The sequence below is a fragment of the Nymphalis io genome, chromosome 8 (assembly GCF_905147045.1).
Source record: "Nymphalis io chromosome 8, ilAglIoxx1.1, whole genome shotgun sequence".
Lineage (NCBI taxonomy): Eukaryota > Metazoa > Arthropoda > Insecta > Lepidoptera > Nymphalidae > Nymphalis > Nymphalis io.
In genome coordinates, this window is record NC_065895.1 from 6,937,088 (window position 1) to 6,954,169 (window position 17,082).

Consider the following 17,082-nt stretch of genomic DNA (forward strand, 5'->3'; position numbering starts at 1 on the left):
ATTGATAGACATTAATGAATGTGAAGACCCCGCAATCTCTGCGCGATGTGTAAAAAATGCTGAATGCTGTAATCTGCCTGCTCATTTTATTTGCAAGTGCAATCGAGGTTTTGAAGGCGACGGAGAAGAAGAATGTCGAGGTAAAATAAGTCACCAGTTATATTGATCTATAGCAAATTTAATATAACATATATTATTATCGATTATACGTATATTTTATAGATATAGACGAATGTCAACGACCCGGAGCTTGCGGTGTTAATGCGATTTGTCAAAATTATCCTGGAAACTATACCTGCGCATGTAAAGCAGGGTATACCGGAAATCCTTTCGATGGAGTAAGTTTACAGTAATAAAAATAATATGTAAAATTTATCGTATTTAAAATTAAGTTAAAAGTGAACATCACAGTTTTTTTTTATTGAAAGTACAAAAACAACAGTCCGCTGTAGTCACGAAGCGATAATAATTTTATAATGTATACTAGTGCGTAGACGTGGATGAATGTGGCAATAGCGACGCATGCGGCGAAGGTGCAATTTGCCGCAATGTGGACGGCGGCTACGAGTGCAGCTGTCCACCCGGTCGAGAGGGTGACCCACGTATCTCCTGTCTCGACCATGATCAATGCGCACGAACTCCTTGCGGTCGAGATGCGCTCTGCGAGAACCTGCCTGGCGCTCATCGCTGCTCCTGTCCACCAGGTTTTGAAGGCAACCCTGACGTGCAGTGTACCGGTAAGGTCCTTAGCCGACGCGCCAGTAGGTCTGACCGATCTAATTTCTTTACTATACGGGCTAACGCTTATTGTACTTCTAATCTATTCTCGGAACGAACCGAGTACTACCGTAATAGACGCGCGGTAGCCTCACGCTTATACTAATCTAACCGATCACACCATTGATAATGTCAAGGATAACTAATAATTTTCAGCTTGAGAAAATTCATGTCATTGAGTTATGGTGGCTTGATAATAATTTCCCGACGTACGACAGAGGAAATGTGTTACTCGTTTTAGGATTTCATAGTATCGCAATTTTACGTGCAGATCCTGGATCTTTGATTCTTTTGAGGACTTTTTCTTTTCTATCGTTACATACTTCCTGTGTGCTTGTGTTTTCTCCTTCGAAGTAGCTGGTGTACCTACTGCGTGCGTATAAAATCTACAATGTTTGTTAGATGGTCTATATAATAAGAAATGAGTTATTTGTTATACCAGACGTAGATGAATGTAAGAATAGCGAGCCCGTATGCGGCGAACACGCCGTGTGCACCAATACTGTCGGCAGCTTCGTGTGCACATGTAAACCTGAGTACACGGGAGATGCGCGACTAGCCGGTGGTTGCCATGACGTTAATGAGTGTGAAACTTTGGAACATCCCTGTGGCTTGCACGCGATATGTGAAAACACTAATCCAGGATATAATTGTCTTTGTCCCCAAGGATTTAGAGAAAAACCTGATCCACAAACTGCATGCGAACAGGTATAATGAAAATTGTTAATATTGTGTTTTGTTGATTATTCAAACCATTTAACTATAATATCATTTTTAGGTGGACGTGAATACACTGTGTAAATCAAATTTTGATTGCACTAATAATGCAGAATGTATAGAAAATCAATGTTTTTGTAAAGATGGTTTTAGTGCCAAAGGATCAGTTTGTGTCGACATTAACGAATGCAATAATAATACTAAATGTGGGGGAAATGCAATATGCATTAATACCTTGGGAAGTTATAAATGTGAATGTAATATTGGTTTCATTGGGTCTCCACCTACAATTACATGTCGGGCACCTTGCGATGATGTCCAATGTGGTGAACATTCTTATTGTAAGCCAGATGGTACCGAAGCTTTCTGCGTGTGTGAAGAAGGCTGGACGTTTGACCCCAATGATATAGCTGCTGGTTGTATCGATGTTAATGAATGCGACACATCTCTTGGATTAGCAGGACGATGCGGAAATAATGCCCAATGCTCAAATACTTTAGGAAATTTCATTTGTAATTGCCCCGAAGGTTATACTGGTGATGCATACAAGGAATGTTTAGATATAGACGAGTGTTCATCAGAAAATATATGTGGTGTAGGAGCAAATTGTATTAACCACGAAGGCTCATTCTCGTGTGAATGTCCTGAGGGCACCATAGCAGATCCAGAACCCACTCTAAGATGTTCAGAAATTCTTACCTGCATATCAAATAAAGATTGTCCTGGGAATGCTGTTTGTGACTCAAAAAAGAAATGCTTATGTCCAGAACCAAATATCGGAAATGAATGTAGACGTAAGTAAATAGTAATAATATTTTAATAATGTTTCCTTTTATCGAATAAATCGTTACTTATTTTCACTAATCACTAAACTATATTTCCACAGATCCATGTGAAACAGTTCAGTGTGGAAGTAATTCAGAATGTCTTCTTAGCAATTATGAAGCTCAATGTTCATGCCAAACTGGATTTACAGGAAATCCTTTATCGCCAATTGGTTGTCAAGATATTGATGAATGTGAAGTAAGCCCTTGTGCAATGGGAGCAGTGTGCATAAATTTTCCGGGTCATTTCCAATGTGAGTGTCCAGGCAATTTTAGTGGAGATCCGTATTTGGAAGGTTGTATTGTTAACAAAGTACCTAGTAAATGCAGCCATGTTAATCCTTGTCCACTCGGCGAACAATGCATTATGCATGAAGGAGAAAACGTTTGCATATGTACCCAAGGATTTTCTCGTAATATAGAAACCGGAGAATGTGAAGATATTAATGAGTGCACGCAACTTGGAAGAACGCCATGTGGCTTAAACGCCATGTGCAAAAATTTGCCAGGCAGTTACGAATGTAAATGTCCTCCTGAATACAGTGGTAATCCATACAAACTTTGTGAAATTTGCGATGACATCAGTTGTCAATGTCAACCCCCTTATAAAATTGTGGATGGAAAATGTGTTTTGTCTGGTTGTTCAACTGATAAAAAATGCGGCAAGGGAGCTGAATGTATCGTTATTGCGGACGGAGTTAGTTACTGTGCTTGTCCTGCTGGATATTCTCAAAGTGTTGATGGTACGTGCGAAGATATTAATGAATGCACTTTTGGTCAACCGGTGTGCGGGTTTGGGGCAGAATGCATAAATACAGTTGGATCTTATTTATGTAAATGCCCACCAGGCTATGGTAAAGATTCAATATCAGGCCACTGTAGTCTTAATCAGAAGCGATGTATAAGTGACACAGATTGTTTTGCTAATGAAAAATGTATTCAACCAGGAAATTGTATATGTCCACCCCCATTTTATTTAGACGTAACAGATGGGCAAAAATGTAAGAGCCCGTGTGAAAGATTTGTTTGTGGGATTAATGCTAAATGTACTCCTAGCGATCCTCCAAAATGTATGTGTATGCCTGGCTTCGAAGGTGATCCATATACTGGTTGCACAAATAGAAATGAGTGTGACAGTGCCCCTTGTGCGTACGGCGCAATTTGTCACGATGAAAAAGGTGGATACAAATGTAGTTGTCCACAAAATATGGCTGGAGACCCGTATAAATCAGGATGTAAGTATCATCTACACTTTTAATAATATATATATACACATATACACGAAATATATACATACATTTGATTCGTATTTATATAGTAACGATGGCGATTATTAGTACTGATAGAATATATTATATCTTATAGAAATGCCTACTACATATATTTTTAAAGTGTTTATTTTCAAATTTCCTACTGATTACTTTCTCAGACCTAATCAAATTAATGGTTAATCGTTTATTAAAATTTATTTGCCAATAATACACCAATTAATGAAAAGAATGAATATGTATTTAAAATTATTAGATAGATATAAAACTTAGTGTTTTGGGATTGCTAAAAAGATAATCTTGTAGATATTTTTAACGGTATGGAGCTATATTAATGCATGTTAAAGCAATTATTACTTTAAAATATTTTAGGTAATGAAGAACAAGGGACATTACCGAGACAATTATGTAGTAAAAATAGTCAATGTGCTAACAATCTGGCGTGTTTGAATCATACTTGTGTATCTCCTTGCAAAACTGTGTCGTGTGGTCCAAATGCTTTTTGTGAAGTTGAGAATCATGCAGCTTGGTGTCGTTGTAATCCTGGATACACAAAGCCCGAAGGTGGTAAATGCATATCAGGTGAGTTATAAAGGCATTTTATTTAAAAGCTGTTTTTAATTAAGTTTGCGATAAAAGATAATTTAATAAAACCTAAACTTTCTAAACTTTAAAATAGCCATCCCAAACTAAAACAAAACAAAAAATGTAATATAATATTTTACTAATTGTTGCTATAGAATTTCAATTATGCATACGTCATGTGTATTTAAGGTTGTGATCACTATTCCTGCGCTCCTGCTGCACAATGTATTATATCAAAGTCAGGACCGACTTGCGTTTGTCCTGAAGGCATGGTAGGTAACCCATTCCCGGGCGGAACTTGCAGAAGAGATATTTGTGGACCGGGAGTTCCTTGTGAAGAACCATTGACATGCGTAGCAGGACGATGTCGACAGCGTTGCGAAACAATTGTATGTGGAATAGGTGCGTCATGTGACGAGAATACCGGTCGATGTGTTTGTAACACATTTTTTGTGGGTAATCCAGAATTACTATGTATGCCACGTAAGTAACATTGAAACTTTAATAAAAATAAACTACGTGTAAATTTTATACATTTTAATATAAACAATTTTGCATTGCAGCCGTCGCTCCACCTAATTGCGAGCCAAATTGTGGGGAAAATGCACATTGTGTTTATGGCCAAACAAATATATGTAAATGTGACAAAGGTTACACAGGAAATCCCTATAATAAATGCCTTCCACGTAAACATATAACTTGCGCTACTACCTCTTGTGGAACAAATGCAGTTTGTCAGCAAACTAAATCACACGTCGAATGTTTATGCCCTCCTGGTTACGTCGGTAATCCAAATTTACAGTGCATTGATATAGACGAGTGCAGATCAAGACCTTGCGCTGAAAATGCTATTTGCATTAATACTCCGGGAAGCTATAGCTGTATATGTAAAAGTAAATATGTTGGTAATCCATATGAATTATGCACGCTGCTTTCAATTTCTAAATGTGTAGATGGATCTGCATGTTTATGCTCTAAAAATGCAACATGTCCCGAAGGTTATATCTGCGAAAATTCTAAGTGCATTGATGTATGTCACTCCATAATATGTGGACCTAAATCAATTTGTGAAGAAGGACGATGCATTTGTCTAACAGGTTACATTGGTAATCCAAATGATCTCATACAGGGATGTAGGCCTGATAACAAATGTATAATTGATAATGATTGTAAAGATTCTGAAATTTGTTTTCAAATGGGAAAGAACATTCGTAAATGCGTGGATTCATGCAGTAAAATTCAATGTGGACCAAATTCTTTATGCGTCAGTTCTAACCATCAAGCTCATTGTATTTGTGCAGAAGGATATATTGGTAAACCGAGCGATATAAAATCAGGTTGTCATTTAGAACAGAGAGCACCAGATGAAGCAGAATGTAATACTAATAGTGATTGTACAGATCCACTAATTTGTGTTTCTGTAGATGGAACTACTAACAAATGCCTCGATTTATGTTCTACTATAGCTTGTAGCGCAAATGAAATTTGCAAAATATTAAATTATACAGCCCGGTGTGAATGTAAGGAAGGATTTCTCTGGAATCCTGTTAATTCTATGTGTGAACAACCAACAACACCTAATTGTAAATCAGACACTGATTGTGATGACAGTAAATCATGTCAAAAAGACGTACTTGGAGTCAATAAATGTATCGATAACTGTTTAGTATTTACTTGTCCACAAAATTCCAAGTGTATAACAAAAAATCATAAAAGTCAATGCCAATGTTCCACAGGCTTTATAGGCAATCCCAATGATCGTGACGGTTGTTTGCCATTTAATAAAAATGAATGCTCAAATGATGCTCAGTGCAAAGAAAATGAAATATGTAAGAATGTAGGTAATATAAAGAAATGTATACCTGCTTGTCATGGAAAGGTGTGCGGACCAAATGCTGTGTGTATTACAAATAATCACGTTGCAAAATGTCAATGCCCTTTAGGACCATTCACGGGTGATCCTGATAATTTAGACGTTGGATGTCAATCAGTTCCCTGTGTTTATAATATTGACTGCTTAGATCATGAATTGTGTAACCGTATGACACACCAATGCATAAATGTATGTGATGAAGATAGTTGTGGAGAAAATGCTGTATGTATAGCAAGTAGCCATAAATTAAAATGTCAATGTTTAACTGGCTATCAACCAGATCCTCTACCAGAAATTAGTTGCAGAAAACTGGAATTGTGTAGCCCGAATCCTTGTCATTCCACTGCTCTTTGTGACCCACTATCTTCAACATATGTTTGCAAATGCCCTGTCGGTTATGTAGGTGATCCAATAAAAGAAGGATGCAGAAAACAGGGTGAATGTCCAAGAGGTGATGATGATTGTTTAAGAGAATCTACTTGTGTTGAAGGACGTTGCATCAATCCATGCGAAGGAGCTTGTGGGATTAATTCTCTATGTAAAATTGTTGAAAGAAAAGCCATTTGTTTGTGTCCAGATGGTTATGAAAGTTCGCAAGACGGTAAATCATGTAAAAAAAAAATAATGGCATGTGTTACTGAGTTGGATTGTGATGGTGATGTTTGCCATAATGGCCAATGCTTTTCAGCTTGTAAAAATTCGAGTCACTGTGATCCAGGAGACATGTGTATTAAAAACTACTGTATAACCAAATGCACTACACATTCTCAATGCGGAATAGGGCAAGTATGCGTTGAGGGTCAATGTTTAATTGGTTGTAGAAATAATAAAGATTGCCCTAATGAGGAGTCGTGTATAAGTAATAAATGTGTTAATCCATGTCAAGCTGCACGAGCTTGTGGACCAAACGCTATTTGTACGAGAATAAATCATAGTACAAGATGTGAATGCCCTGTAGGATTTGAAGGATCACCAACGCCTCAACAAGGTTGCATACGAAAACCATCAGCATGTTCGCGTACATCACAATGTCCTCCTGATCACATGTGTATAGGTTTTCTTTGTCAGGTTCCCTGTCAGACTAATTCAAACTGTGCCATTGGAGAAAAATGCCATGATAACAAATGTCATAAAGTATGTCATACTAGCAGCAACTGCTTACATGGAGAACATTGTAGTGCTGGAATATGTATTCCTGGATGCAAAAGTAATTCGGACTGTCTGGATAAACAAGTTTGTATTGCCGAAGAGTGTAAATGTGACAAAGGATTTAAAATAGTTAATGGTGAATGCATAAACGTAGATGAATGTGTTAACAATCCATGTCATCCAACAGCTCAGTGTATAGATTCTGCAGGGTCTTTTAAATGTATTTGTCCTACAGGAGCTATTGGCGATCCTTATAAAACAGGTTGCTTGTTACCAAATCAATGTAGACACGACAACCAATGTGAGGACTCTCTTGCTTGCATCAAAGGAAAATGTTCCAATCCCTGCCAAAATAACGTATGTGGTTATAATGCTATTTGTAAAGTCAACAAACATAGAACAACTTGTGCTTGTGAAGAGAGACACCTCGGAAATCCGTTTGATAAAAATATTGGTTGTTTTAAAGTTGAATGCTTAGAAGATTCAGACTGTTCTCAAGACAAATACTGTAATTTAAAGAGTAATAAGTGCTCTGGTAAGTTAATTTTATTTTTTATCTTTTTATATGTACATTATATACAATACTATTAAAAAAATATGATTTTCAGATAAATGTGAAGATGGTATGTGTCAGGGTGGGAAATGTAAAATTGAAAACCACAAAGTTGACTGTGTTTGTGGCACAGGATTCGTATTAATAGGCAATAAATGTGAAGATATAAATGAGTGCCTGAAAAATCCCTGTCCTCAGAATGCAGTTTGTGAAAACATAAAGGGAACGTTTATCTGTAGTTGTGTCAATGGCACTATACTAGACATAGAAAGTGGCAGCTGTAGAATTCCGGGAGAATGTTCTAATGATAACGATTGCTCTGACGAAACTAAATGTTACGATAATAATTGCGTAAATCCATGTGATAAGTTAACTTGCGGTGTAAATGCTGATTGTAATGTATTGAAACATGAGGCAATATGTGAATGTAAACAAGATAGTCAAGGCGACCCATATAAAGAATGTTTCAAGCCCGAGTGTCTCACAGATTCTGATTGTTCGTACGAAGAAGCATGTACCAATAATATTTGTCAAAATTCATGTAGTATACCACGTGCTTGCGGTAAAAATACTAATTGCTTATCAAGAAACCACATAGGTCACTGTTCTTGTATGTCAGGTTATACTGGTGATCCCGTTTTGGGTTGCGTACCTATTCAATATTGTTCGGACGATAGTCGATGCTCTTCGGGCACAAAATGCCTTGACAATTTATGTGTTGGTAAGTTACTTTTTTGTGATATGGTATTGTTTTTAAGGAATATCAATAAATATTCGTGTAATTAAATATTAAGGTGTTTCTAACAAAAATATTTTTGCAGGTGTATGTCAAAACTCAAGAGATTGTTTCGATGATCATACTTGCATTCATGGAACATGTAGACAGACGTGTATTTCAAACAATTCTTGTCCTGACTCTTATTTTTGTGTTAACCGAATCTGCACTAAAGATATTAAATGTAGTTCTGATAGTGATTGCTCTGATGACGAACAATGCGAGCTGACAAATAGTGGGAACCCCAAATGTATCAAGTTATGTGAAAGTCAGCCATGTGGTAGAAATACCTTGTGTACAGGTTCTACTCATAGACCTATCTGTACATGTAAAGAGGGCTTTTTAGGAGATCCAATAAAGGGATGTGATAAAAAGGAATGTGATAGTGATACAGACTGCAGTGAAGATAAATTTTGCGAAAATAATATGTGTAAAATAGCCTGTTTAGTTTATAACGATTGTGGTGAAAATTCGATTTGCGCTTCCGAAAATCATAAACATGTATGCTATTGTCAACCTGGTTTTACTGGTGATCCGGTTAAGGGATGTACTGAAATCAATTGGTGCGAAACAAACCCGTGTGGTAATGGAGCTGAATGTATTAGTACAAGAAACAGTGCAAAATGTGTCTGTCCTGAAGGAACTGTTGGAAATCCACACGATGAAGGCTGCCGTAAATCTTCAGAATGCCGATTCAACAGGGATTGTCCTGCAGCTGCACGTTGCACCGTTATCGATGGTGTTAGAAAATGCACCGGTCAGTAATGATATATTAAAATTATATTTATTATTTGTTACAATAATATATAGATATAACCGGCGTATATTTTTACCTTATATTAATGACATTTACATTGTTTTGTCAGCTTTACAAAACAATAAACACATTTAGTGCTTTTATTAAATTAATATATATCTTTTTTTAAGATGCTTGCGATAATATTAAATGTGGACACAATGCTGAATGTATTGCTGCTAGACATTCAGGGCAATGCAAATGCAAAGAAGGATATGTGGGCAATGGTGCAATTGAAAAAGGTTGTCACCTGCGTGAAGTAACTTGTAAAAATAAATCTGACTGCCCTAATGAACAATATTGCCACAAAGGAATATGCCGAGGTAATTTAAAAAAATAATTTTTATAAGGTTTATCATGTCACAGGTTAAGATAATTTTAATGAATTTGTTTTAGGACTATGTATAATTGACGAAGAATGCGAGTCAAGTGAAAAATGTTACAACGGTCAATGTTTAAATCCTTGCCAAATGGAAAAGACTTGCGGTTTGAATGCTGTTTGCCGTACCGAAAATCATGTCGTACAGTGTAATTGTCCTAACAGTTTTACTGGTAACCAAGACGTCGAATGTGTTAGGAGTAAGTAATTTATGTCTATAGCCAATATCGCTAGGACGGAGTCAGGTGATTTAATTCATTACTAACAATAAACATTTTTTTCAGTTCCAAGGCTTTGCGGTCTAGCAGGAGAATGTGAAGACGGTTATGTTTGCAAAGATTCCGCTTGCGTTCCTCATTGTAATCAAAACGAAGAATGTGCACTTAACGAAAGATGCTCTCAAGGAAATTGCTTATGTACGTATAAAAACTAGTAACCAAATTCTTACATTGAACTCGTATGTAATTTATAAGTTAAAATGTTAAAAAATCTTTTCAGTAACATGTCGTGTTGATAACGATTGCTTCCTAGGCCATATATGTTTGTCGAACAGCTGTAGATATGGATGTAGGCAGGATGATGACTGTAGACAAGACGAAGTGTGCAAAAATAATTATTGTAAAAACCCTTGCGCTAATGATATTGATCCTTGCGGCCCGAATGCGTATTGTTCAGTTATTGATCGAAAAGCTATATGCTCATGTTCAGAAGGCCTAATACCAAATCCAACGCCAAATATTGGCTGTGTTCGTACACCGTCCCTTTCGTGTCAAATGCACACTGATTGTGAAAAAGGTTGGAGGTGTGAAGATAGTAGATGTCGACCAGCTTGTACATTAGATGGATCAGAATGTTTAGAAGGAGAAAGATGTAACTCAGGCGTGTGCCGATATGCTTGCACTTCAGATGCCCATTGTTCTGATGATGAAGTTTGTGATGGACGAGTTTGCGTAACTGGCTGCAGATCAGACTTACACTGTCCCAGTAATCTTGCTTGTATATCAGGACAGTGCTTAGATCCATGCACAGAGCCAGGCACTTGTGGAGCTAATGCTCTATGCACAACTGTAGGTCACCGCCCCGTGTGCACTTGTCCGCAATATTTAGATGGTGATCCAAAAATTGTTTGTAAACGAGTAAGAACTGCTTGCGATATTAATAAAAACTGTCCTGATGGATTTAATTGTTATGGTGATACATGCTATCCATCATGTAGAAGGTACGAATTAACTTAACCATTTTATCTATTTTTATATTTTGTATATTAGTAATTTTTTATAAAAAAACTTTTAAGATCTCAATCAATATTTTGACTCGTGGGGCGAATATTGTCCCCACTCCAAAGATTCATTCTTATTTGGATTTACAAATTGGAACATGGTTATATCCTTAAAAAGAGCTGTGATTTTTAATGTAAAATAATTGTCTTAAAACTTAGATAAATGTAAAAATACAAAATTACTCAAGCCATGAAGGACGTTATTTCGACTTCCACTCTATATATTGCAGACTCAAAAACAAAATTTTATCAGTTACACCATTTTACAGAGACAATATCTGCTTGTCGAATGAAAAATGTATTCGAGGAATATGTCGACTAATATGCAACAGTGACGATGGCTGCAGTGTAGGGCACATTTGTGAAAACAGAATTTGTAAGCAAGGTTGCCGCGATGATAATGCGTGCGATAATAACGAAGCTTGTTTAAAAGGGCAATGCAAAGGTAGAATTATATATTATTATTTAGGTCGATTGTAGTTTAGTTGTGAAACTATTTTGTGTATTTTTACTAATAATATTTTGTGTATTTTTGTAGATCCTTGCGTTAACAACGCAGCTTGTGGTATTTGTTCAGAGTGTAACGTGGTAAATCATCGAACTCAATGCAGTTGTAAAAGTAACTATACAGGAAACCCACTCGTTGAGTGTAAGAAAAAATCAGTACAATGTGACGGTTTTTGTCCATGCGATGAGAGCGGTTATTGCATATCACTATGCGAAGACAATTCAGATTGTAGTTGCGGTGAAAAATGTTACAACGGTGGTTGCAGGTCCCTATGCTCAAGCAGAAATAAATGTCCTGAAAGGCAAATATGCATGCAAGGACTTTGTGTACCTGGCTGTAATAATAATCGGGATTGTGGTGACGACATGATCTGTTCTTCAAAACAATGTGTTGCAGTTTGTCAAGACAGTTCATGTGGAAAAAATGCCATTTGCTTGGCAAATAGACACCGTGCTGTTTGTAGTTGCCCCAGTGGTTTTTCCGGTGATCCAGAACAAGCATGTAAAGCTTACGAATGTATGAAAAATGAAGAGTGTGGATCGGATGAGGAATGTAATGATGAGGGGAAATGTAAGAACGTTTGTCTAAGTGCTTGTGGAGCAAATGCGATATGTCGTTCCGTGAATAGAGTACCTCAATGTTCTTGTCCGCCAAATTATGTAGGCAATCCGAGATTAGAATGTTCTAAACCTCCAGCTGGAAGTTGTTTGCGTAATCCTTGTGGTATTAATGCTCGCTGTCGCGATCTGGACGATGGTGATTATGAGTGCACGTGTCCTCCAGGATGCGCCGGCAGCCCACAAAAACAATGTTTCTGCGGAGCTATGACACCTTGCGCACGCAAATCATGTGGCACAAATGCTCAATGTCGTATCGGAGAGCAGGGAGAAGCGATATGCTTCTGCCCTCGTATTTACCCCAATGGAGACCCAAATATTGAGTGTAAGTATTTTTGTATTATAAGTATCGTTTTCATTTTTAATCACAAAAATTATGATATTATATAATTTCTTCTTATCCAAACATATGGAAACTAATTATAGTATACATACAATTATGTTTAGCTTGATTTTTGATTTTTTAATTTACTGCGAGGAATATATTTACTATTTACATATTTGTGATAGTATTCAATAGTTATAGCAGGTAGTTCTATAAAAACGTAATAAAATATAATCAGTAAATAATATTACTATTTTATATTAATTTATAGGTGCTAAAGAACCCAGCGTTGTTGATTGTCGAACGACGTTTTGTGGAATTAACGGAGAATGCTTAAGAGAAGGCGCTGAATTTGTATGTCGTTGCATTCCCGGTACAGAGGGACAGGCTGATGTCGAATGTCACACCAGTAAGTAAACCACACTGTTTGTTCTCATAAATCTCGACACTTGTATAAATGCACGATAAGGGTATTTCTTCATAACATATAGGATTTTTGATACAACATTTTTTATATATATATATGAAAAATCATAATGATTAAATCTTTTTGTAAATATGAAATATAAATAAAATAGTTTTTAGGCTATTTGTGACATATTTGAAATAGTTAAAAATAATTTAAAACTTCTTTAAATAAACTTACTAATATTTAAAAAGAAATCAATTATTTTTTTTTGAGATTGTTTAATGTTGCAAAAATTGTTTTCAAAAGCACAAGATTTTAATTAAATTGTACAGATATGTATCTTATAATTAATATTGTAACTACATATGTGTACAAATAACAATAGGTCATATTTTATTTTTACATTAGTGGAAGCATTCTCACCGTTCGTGCTTTATTACAGTCAGTAACATTTTGTTCGGCTTCATGTACATATGGCTTGTATTATAATATAACGTTATATACTTCTGATCATAAACCCTCAATTATAAAAAGCATGCACTGTCTCGTGAGAAAGTTTCCTCTTCGTGGCTGAAGGTACAGCTCTTTCGACTCTGCTTTCTTCTTTCACATCTTCCTAGGTATCGAATGCACGAGTGATAAAGATTGTCCAGTAGACAAAGCGTGTTTGAGCTTACGTTGCGTCGACCCTTGCACGATACGCGGTGTTTGTGGAGAGGATGCCCTGTGCGTGTCCGTGATGCATCGTGCCCAGTGTTCGTGCCCACAGTGTTACGTGGGCCAGCCGCGCCTATCCTGTCGGCTTGATCCTAATTGCAAACCTACAGCCGACACCAACGTTACTTTCACTTGTTCCGATACAAAACCATGCCCGTCGAAGTTGGCATGTGATATGACGACAAATGAATGTCGAAACCCATGCACAGACTACCAAAATTGTCGTAGAAATCAGAAATGTGAAGTCAGAAATCATAAACCCGTATGTGTATGTCGTAATGGGTTTGCACTTAATGAAAGGGGAGAACTAACTTGCGCACCGGAACACGCTGAATGTACAAGAGATGAACAATGTCCGTCAAATGCTGCATGCCGAGATTCTAAATGTGTAAATCCTTGCTTAGCATCTAAACAGTCTATTTGTCCGAAAGGGAAACAGTGTGATGTGGTAGAGCATCGAGCAGTTTGTATATGTGTCGAAGATTGTCACCCTACAGTGTCAATATGCCTTAGAGATAATGGATGTCCTCAAAATTTAGCGTGCATAAACTTCCAATGTAAAGATCCATGTAAAGATGCTTGTGGTGACGCCCCTTGTTCAGTTGAAGATCATCACCCCGTATGCAAGTTTTGTCCTAGAGGATTCATACACGATGAAAAGCATGGCTGCATTAAAGGTAATTCTGCGTTAACAGAAAGTTAAAGTATTATACAGTATTATTAGTATATTATCTTTTCAAAGAATCTTATTAATTTTGTTCTTCACATTCCAGGAAAAACGAAATAGTATACTTTATGACTTCATCCGGCTCTCTCTATTTCTTTATTTCTTTTTTCTAGCATGACAAATTTTTCTTTTTCAACAGTTGAATTCTTCTAGATCAGGTAGATTAAAGCATGTTATTTCTTATCTGTGTACATACTACATATTCATAAGAGTGTAAGTCTCTCTTGAACATATTGGTGTCGGTTGCGCTTGGGTAACTATAACGCTTTCAGTGCTTTGGTATAAACTAAAAATGCAAAAAACTGCCACGAGACAGAGTTTGCAAAGATCAATATGCCTTTATTTTATACTTTTATAATTACATCATATTTGTTATTATCTCTATGAATTAAATTTATTTATATACATATAAGCAACACAATAAACTATCGGTAGAAACTTTGTTGCTTTACCTCTTTTGCCTACTATGCACAAAAAGTTCATATTTTGTGTAATATATAAATTTGATACCATATTTAAAAATATTGCCACTGGATTGATTAAAATGTGAACCTAAGCACGTGTACAACATGTATGATACAGATTTTTAGGAGTTTAGGTATATGTGTGTTCTCTTGGTGACAATCAGTTGGATTTCGCAGCGTTAGAATGCGGTGCGCATGAGCAGTGTGCTACGGGTCTGGCGTGCATGGGCGGGCGGTGCGCAGATCCTTGCGCGAGTGGTGGTCCTTGCACGCGCGGGCAACACTGCGCTGTCGTTGATCACCAACCTGTTTGCTCAAAGGGTATATATTTTTTTCGGATAGCAATGTAAATTATTTACTGCTTCAAATGCATTTTCTTACTATACTTAGTATAGTAAGAAAAGTTCTTTAGTATAAGTCGAATTGTTTGAGTTTGAGGCTCATGAGAAATGAAATCCTATTTATTTTTAAAATAAACTTAAACGACATTGAGTTTGTTGTTTTGTATTACAGTTTGTCAATGTCAAACTGCTTCAGACTGCGCCAGGTATCCAAATACAAAGTGTGATGGATGCGTTTGTGTACAAGGTAAAAATTATGTTTATATTTATTTCAATAACTTTAAGACAAATCTTAAAAAAAACTATTATGACAACCAAACACATATACAACACATACAAAAATATAATATATATGTGTTATAACGACATGAATACTTAAACTCCCACAAATTCCAATTATTATTATCAAATAAATAAATAACATAAAACTTATTTATTTTAACAGATCAAAAACCAATCAAAAATTGTGCACATTGTCGGCCGGGAGTTCCATGTGATCCATTTTCCGGAGCGTGCATGGAGAGTGAGTAATAATAAAAAAATATCTATCGCTAATATTTATTTACTATGCTAATTTATGCCTGATATGACATAGCTAACTTTTATTTATAATTAATAATATCCACATACAGGATCTTATATAAACCTTTTACTTACATTATATTTCCACGTGATGTGTGTCACAGACTACTACTATAAAGCTGGCAAGTCTGTAAATACTTTATATATTGTGAATAGCAAAACTAACTCCAAATAAACTGGTTGTTGCTATGAACAGCGTACCATTTGTCCGATAAAACGCCACAAAATACTGGTTATGTTCACTCGGCAGACCCGAAAAACAATATTGTATTTTCTGTCTTTATATTTTCAGAGTAGAATTAGTATCACGGAATCCTTTACATGATCTGTTGTAGAACCAGATGTTCAATAAGACATATTATTTTAGGCTTAAGAAGCAGACATTTTTATGAATACTTATTTTGTCTTTTTATTGCTATTTAGTTTCATCATCAACATCAACTAGTCTCTTAAGCCTAAATTTTTCTTCTTTTATTAATCTTTTCTATACTTTGTCTTAGTTTGCTTGAAATATTATATTTAGATTAAATAATCATAACGTATATATATTGATAATTTGATGTTGTCTATATTTAAAAAAATATGAAGTGAATTTTTGTATTAGTGTATAAAAATAAAAAAAATTAACAAAATATTCCTTTCCGATTAACAGATGATCGACCTCTAAATGTCCCACTAACAGAAACAAACTCCAATATAATTACTTCAACTACTATCAAACTGAAAGACTTTACCGAATATGACAGTGTAACGACTATTGATAATTTTAGCTATACTACTACAAATGTTAATACAATCAATACTATAGGATCCTACTTTTCAACCGAAAACGATTTAAAAGATTTAAATTTCCCTACCAATTCCAAAGAAAACTTAAGTACAACATCCAAATATTTTGATTTTGAAATCCTCGATTCAACCGTAGATTCGACTATTGATACTTCATCATATGACAAGACAGAAAAAACACTATTAGCCATTACTGATTCTTATAGTAATACAAAAAATACAGATCAAGGCTTACTTCATACCAGTTTCAAAGAACAACAAATCAATGACATCACTACTTTGGTACCTTCATCTAATTCAGAATCTTATGATTTATATACTACTGTTTCTATAAAAAATGAAAACCCTGATATATCTTTAATGGCAAATCAAGATAAAGAGTTTCAGACAACATTGGATTATGAGGAGCTTATACAAAGCAGTAGTACAATACACACAGAAAGTACTGTTAAACCTCAACTAAAAAGAAAAGAAACAAGTGGCTCACAGAAACAAGTTCATGAAAATAAGAATACTAAAACACCAGAAAATCAAAGAAATTTACATAAAAATTACACAGATAATTTAAATACTGCTGCTAAAAGTAGTACCCTTAAATTACAAACAACAGTAAATGCATACAACCACA

At 35.7% G+C, this 17,082-nt stretch overlaps 1 protein-coding gene across 2 annotated transcripts in view; it reads left to right on the forward strand.

Moving 5' to 3' along the window:
- Positions 1–17,082, forward strand: part of LOC126770337 (uncharacterized) — a 96,401-nt gene that overhangs the window by 14,297 nt on the left and 65,022 nt on the right. For both annotated transcript variants that reach the window (XM_050489705.1, XM_050489707.1), the window contains exons 6-27: positions 9–140; positions 223–338; positions 488–737; positions 1,220–1,485; positions 1,556–2,288; positions 2,381–3,553; positions 3,959–4,168; positions 4,361–4,654; positions 4,735–7,728; positions 7,802–8,467; positions 8,568–9,278; positions 9,449–9,640; positions 9,714–9,896; positions 9,981–10,112; positions 10,195–10,915; positions 11,245–11,420; positions 11,514–12,425; positions 12,697–12,834; positions 13,455–14,228; positions 14,920–15,063; positions 15,256–15,330; positions 15,529–15,606. In XM_050489705.1, the coding sequence (XP_050345662.1) occupies positions 9–140; positions 223–338; positions 488–737; positions 1,220–1,485; positions 1,556–2,288; positions 2,381–3,553; positions 3,959–4,168; positions 4,361–4,654; positions 4,735–7,728; positions 7,802–8,467; positions 8,568–9,278; positions 9,449–9,640; positions 9,714–9,896; positions 9,981–10,112; positions 10,195–10,915; positions 11,245–11,420; positions 11,514–12,425; positions 12,697–12,834; positions 13,455–14,228; positions 14,920–15,063; positions 15,256–15,330; positions 15,529–15,606 (11,070 nt within the window). The remainder of the gene's footprint in view (positions 1–8; positions 141–222; positions 339–487; positions 738–1,219; positions 1,486–1,555; positions 2,289–2,380; positions 3,554–3,958; positions 4,169–4,360; positions 4,655–4,734; positions 7,729–7,801; positions 8,468–8,567; positions 9,279–9,448; positions 9,641–9,713; positions 9,897–9,980; positions 10,113–10,194; positions 10,916–11,244; positions 11,421–11,513; positions 12,426–12,696; positions 12,835–13,454; positions 14,229–14,919; positions 15,064–15,255; positions 15,331–15,528; positions 15,607–17,082) is intronic.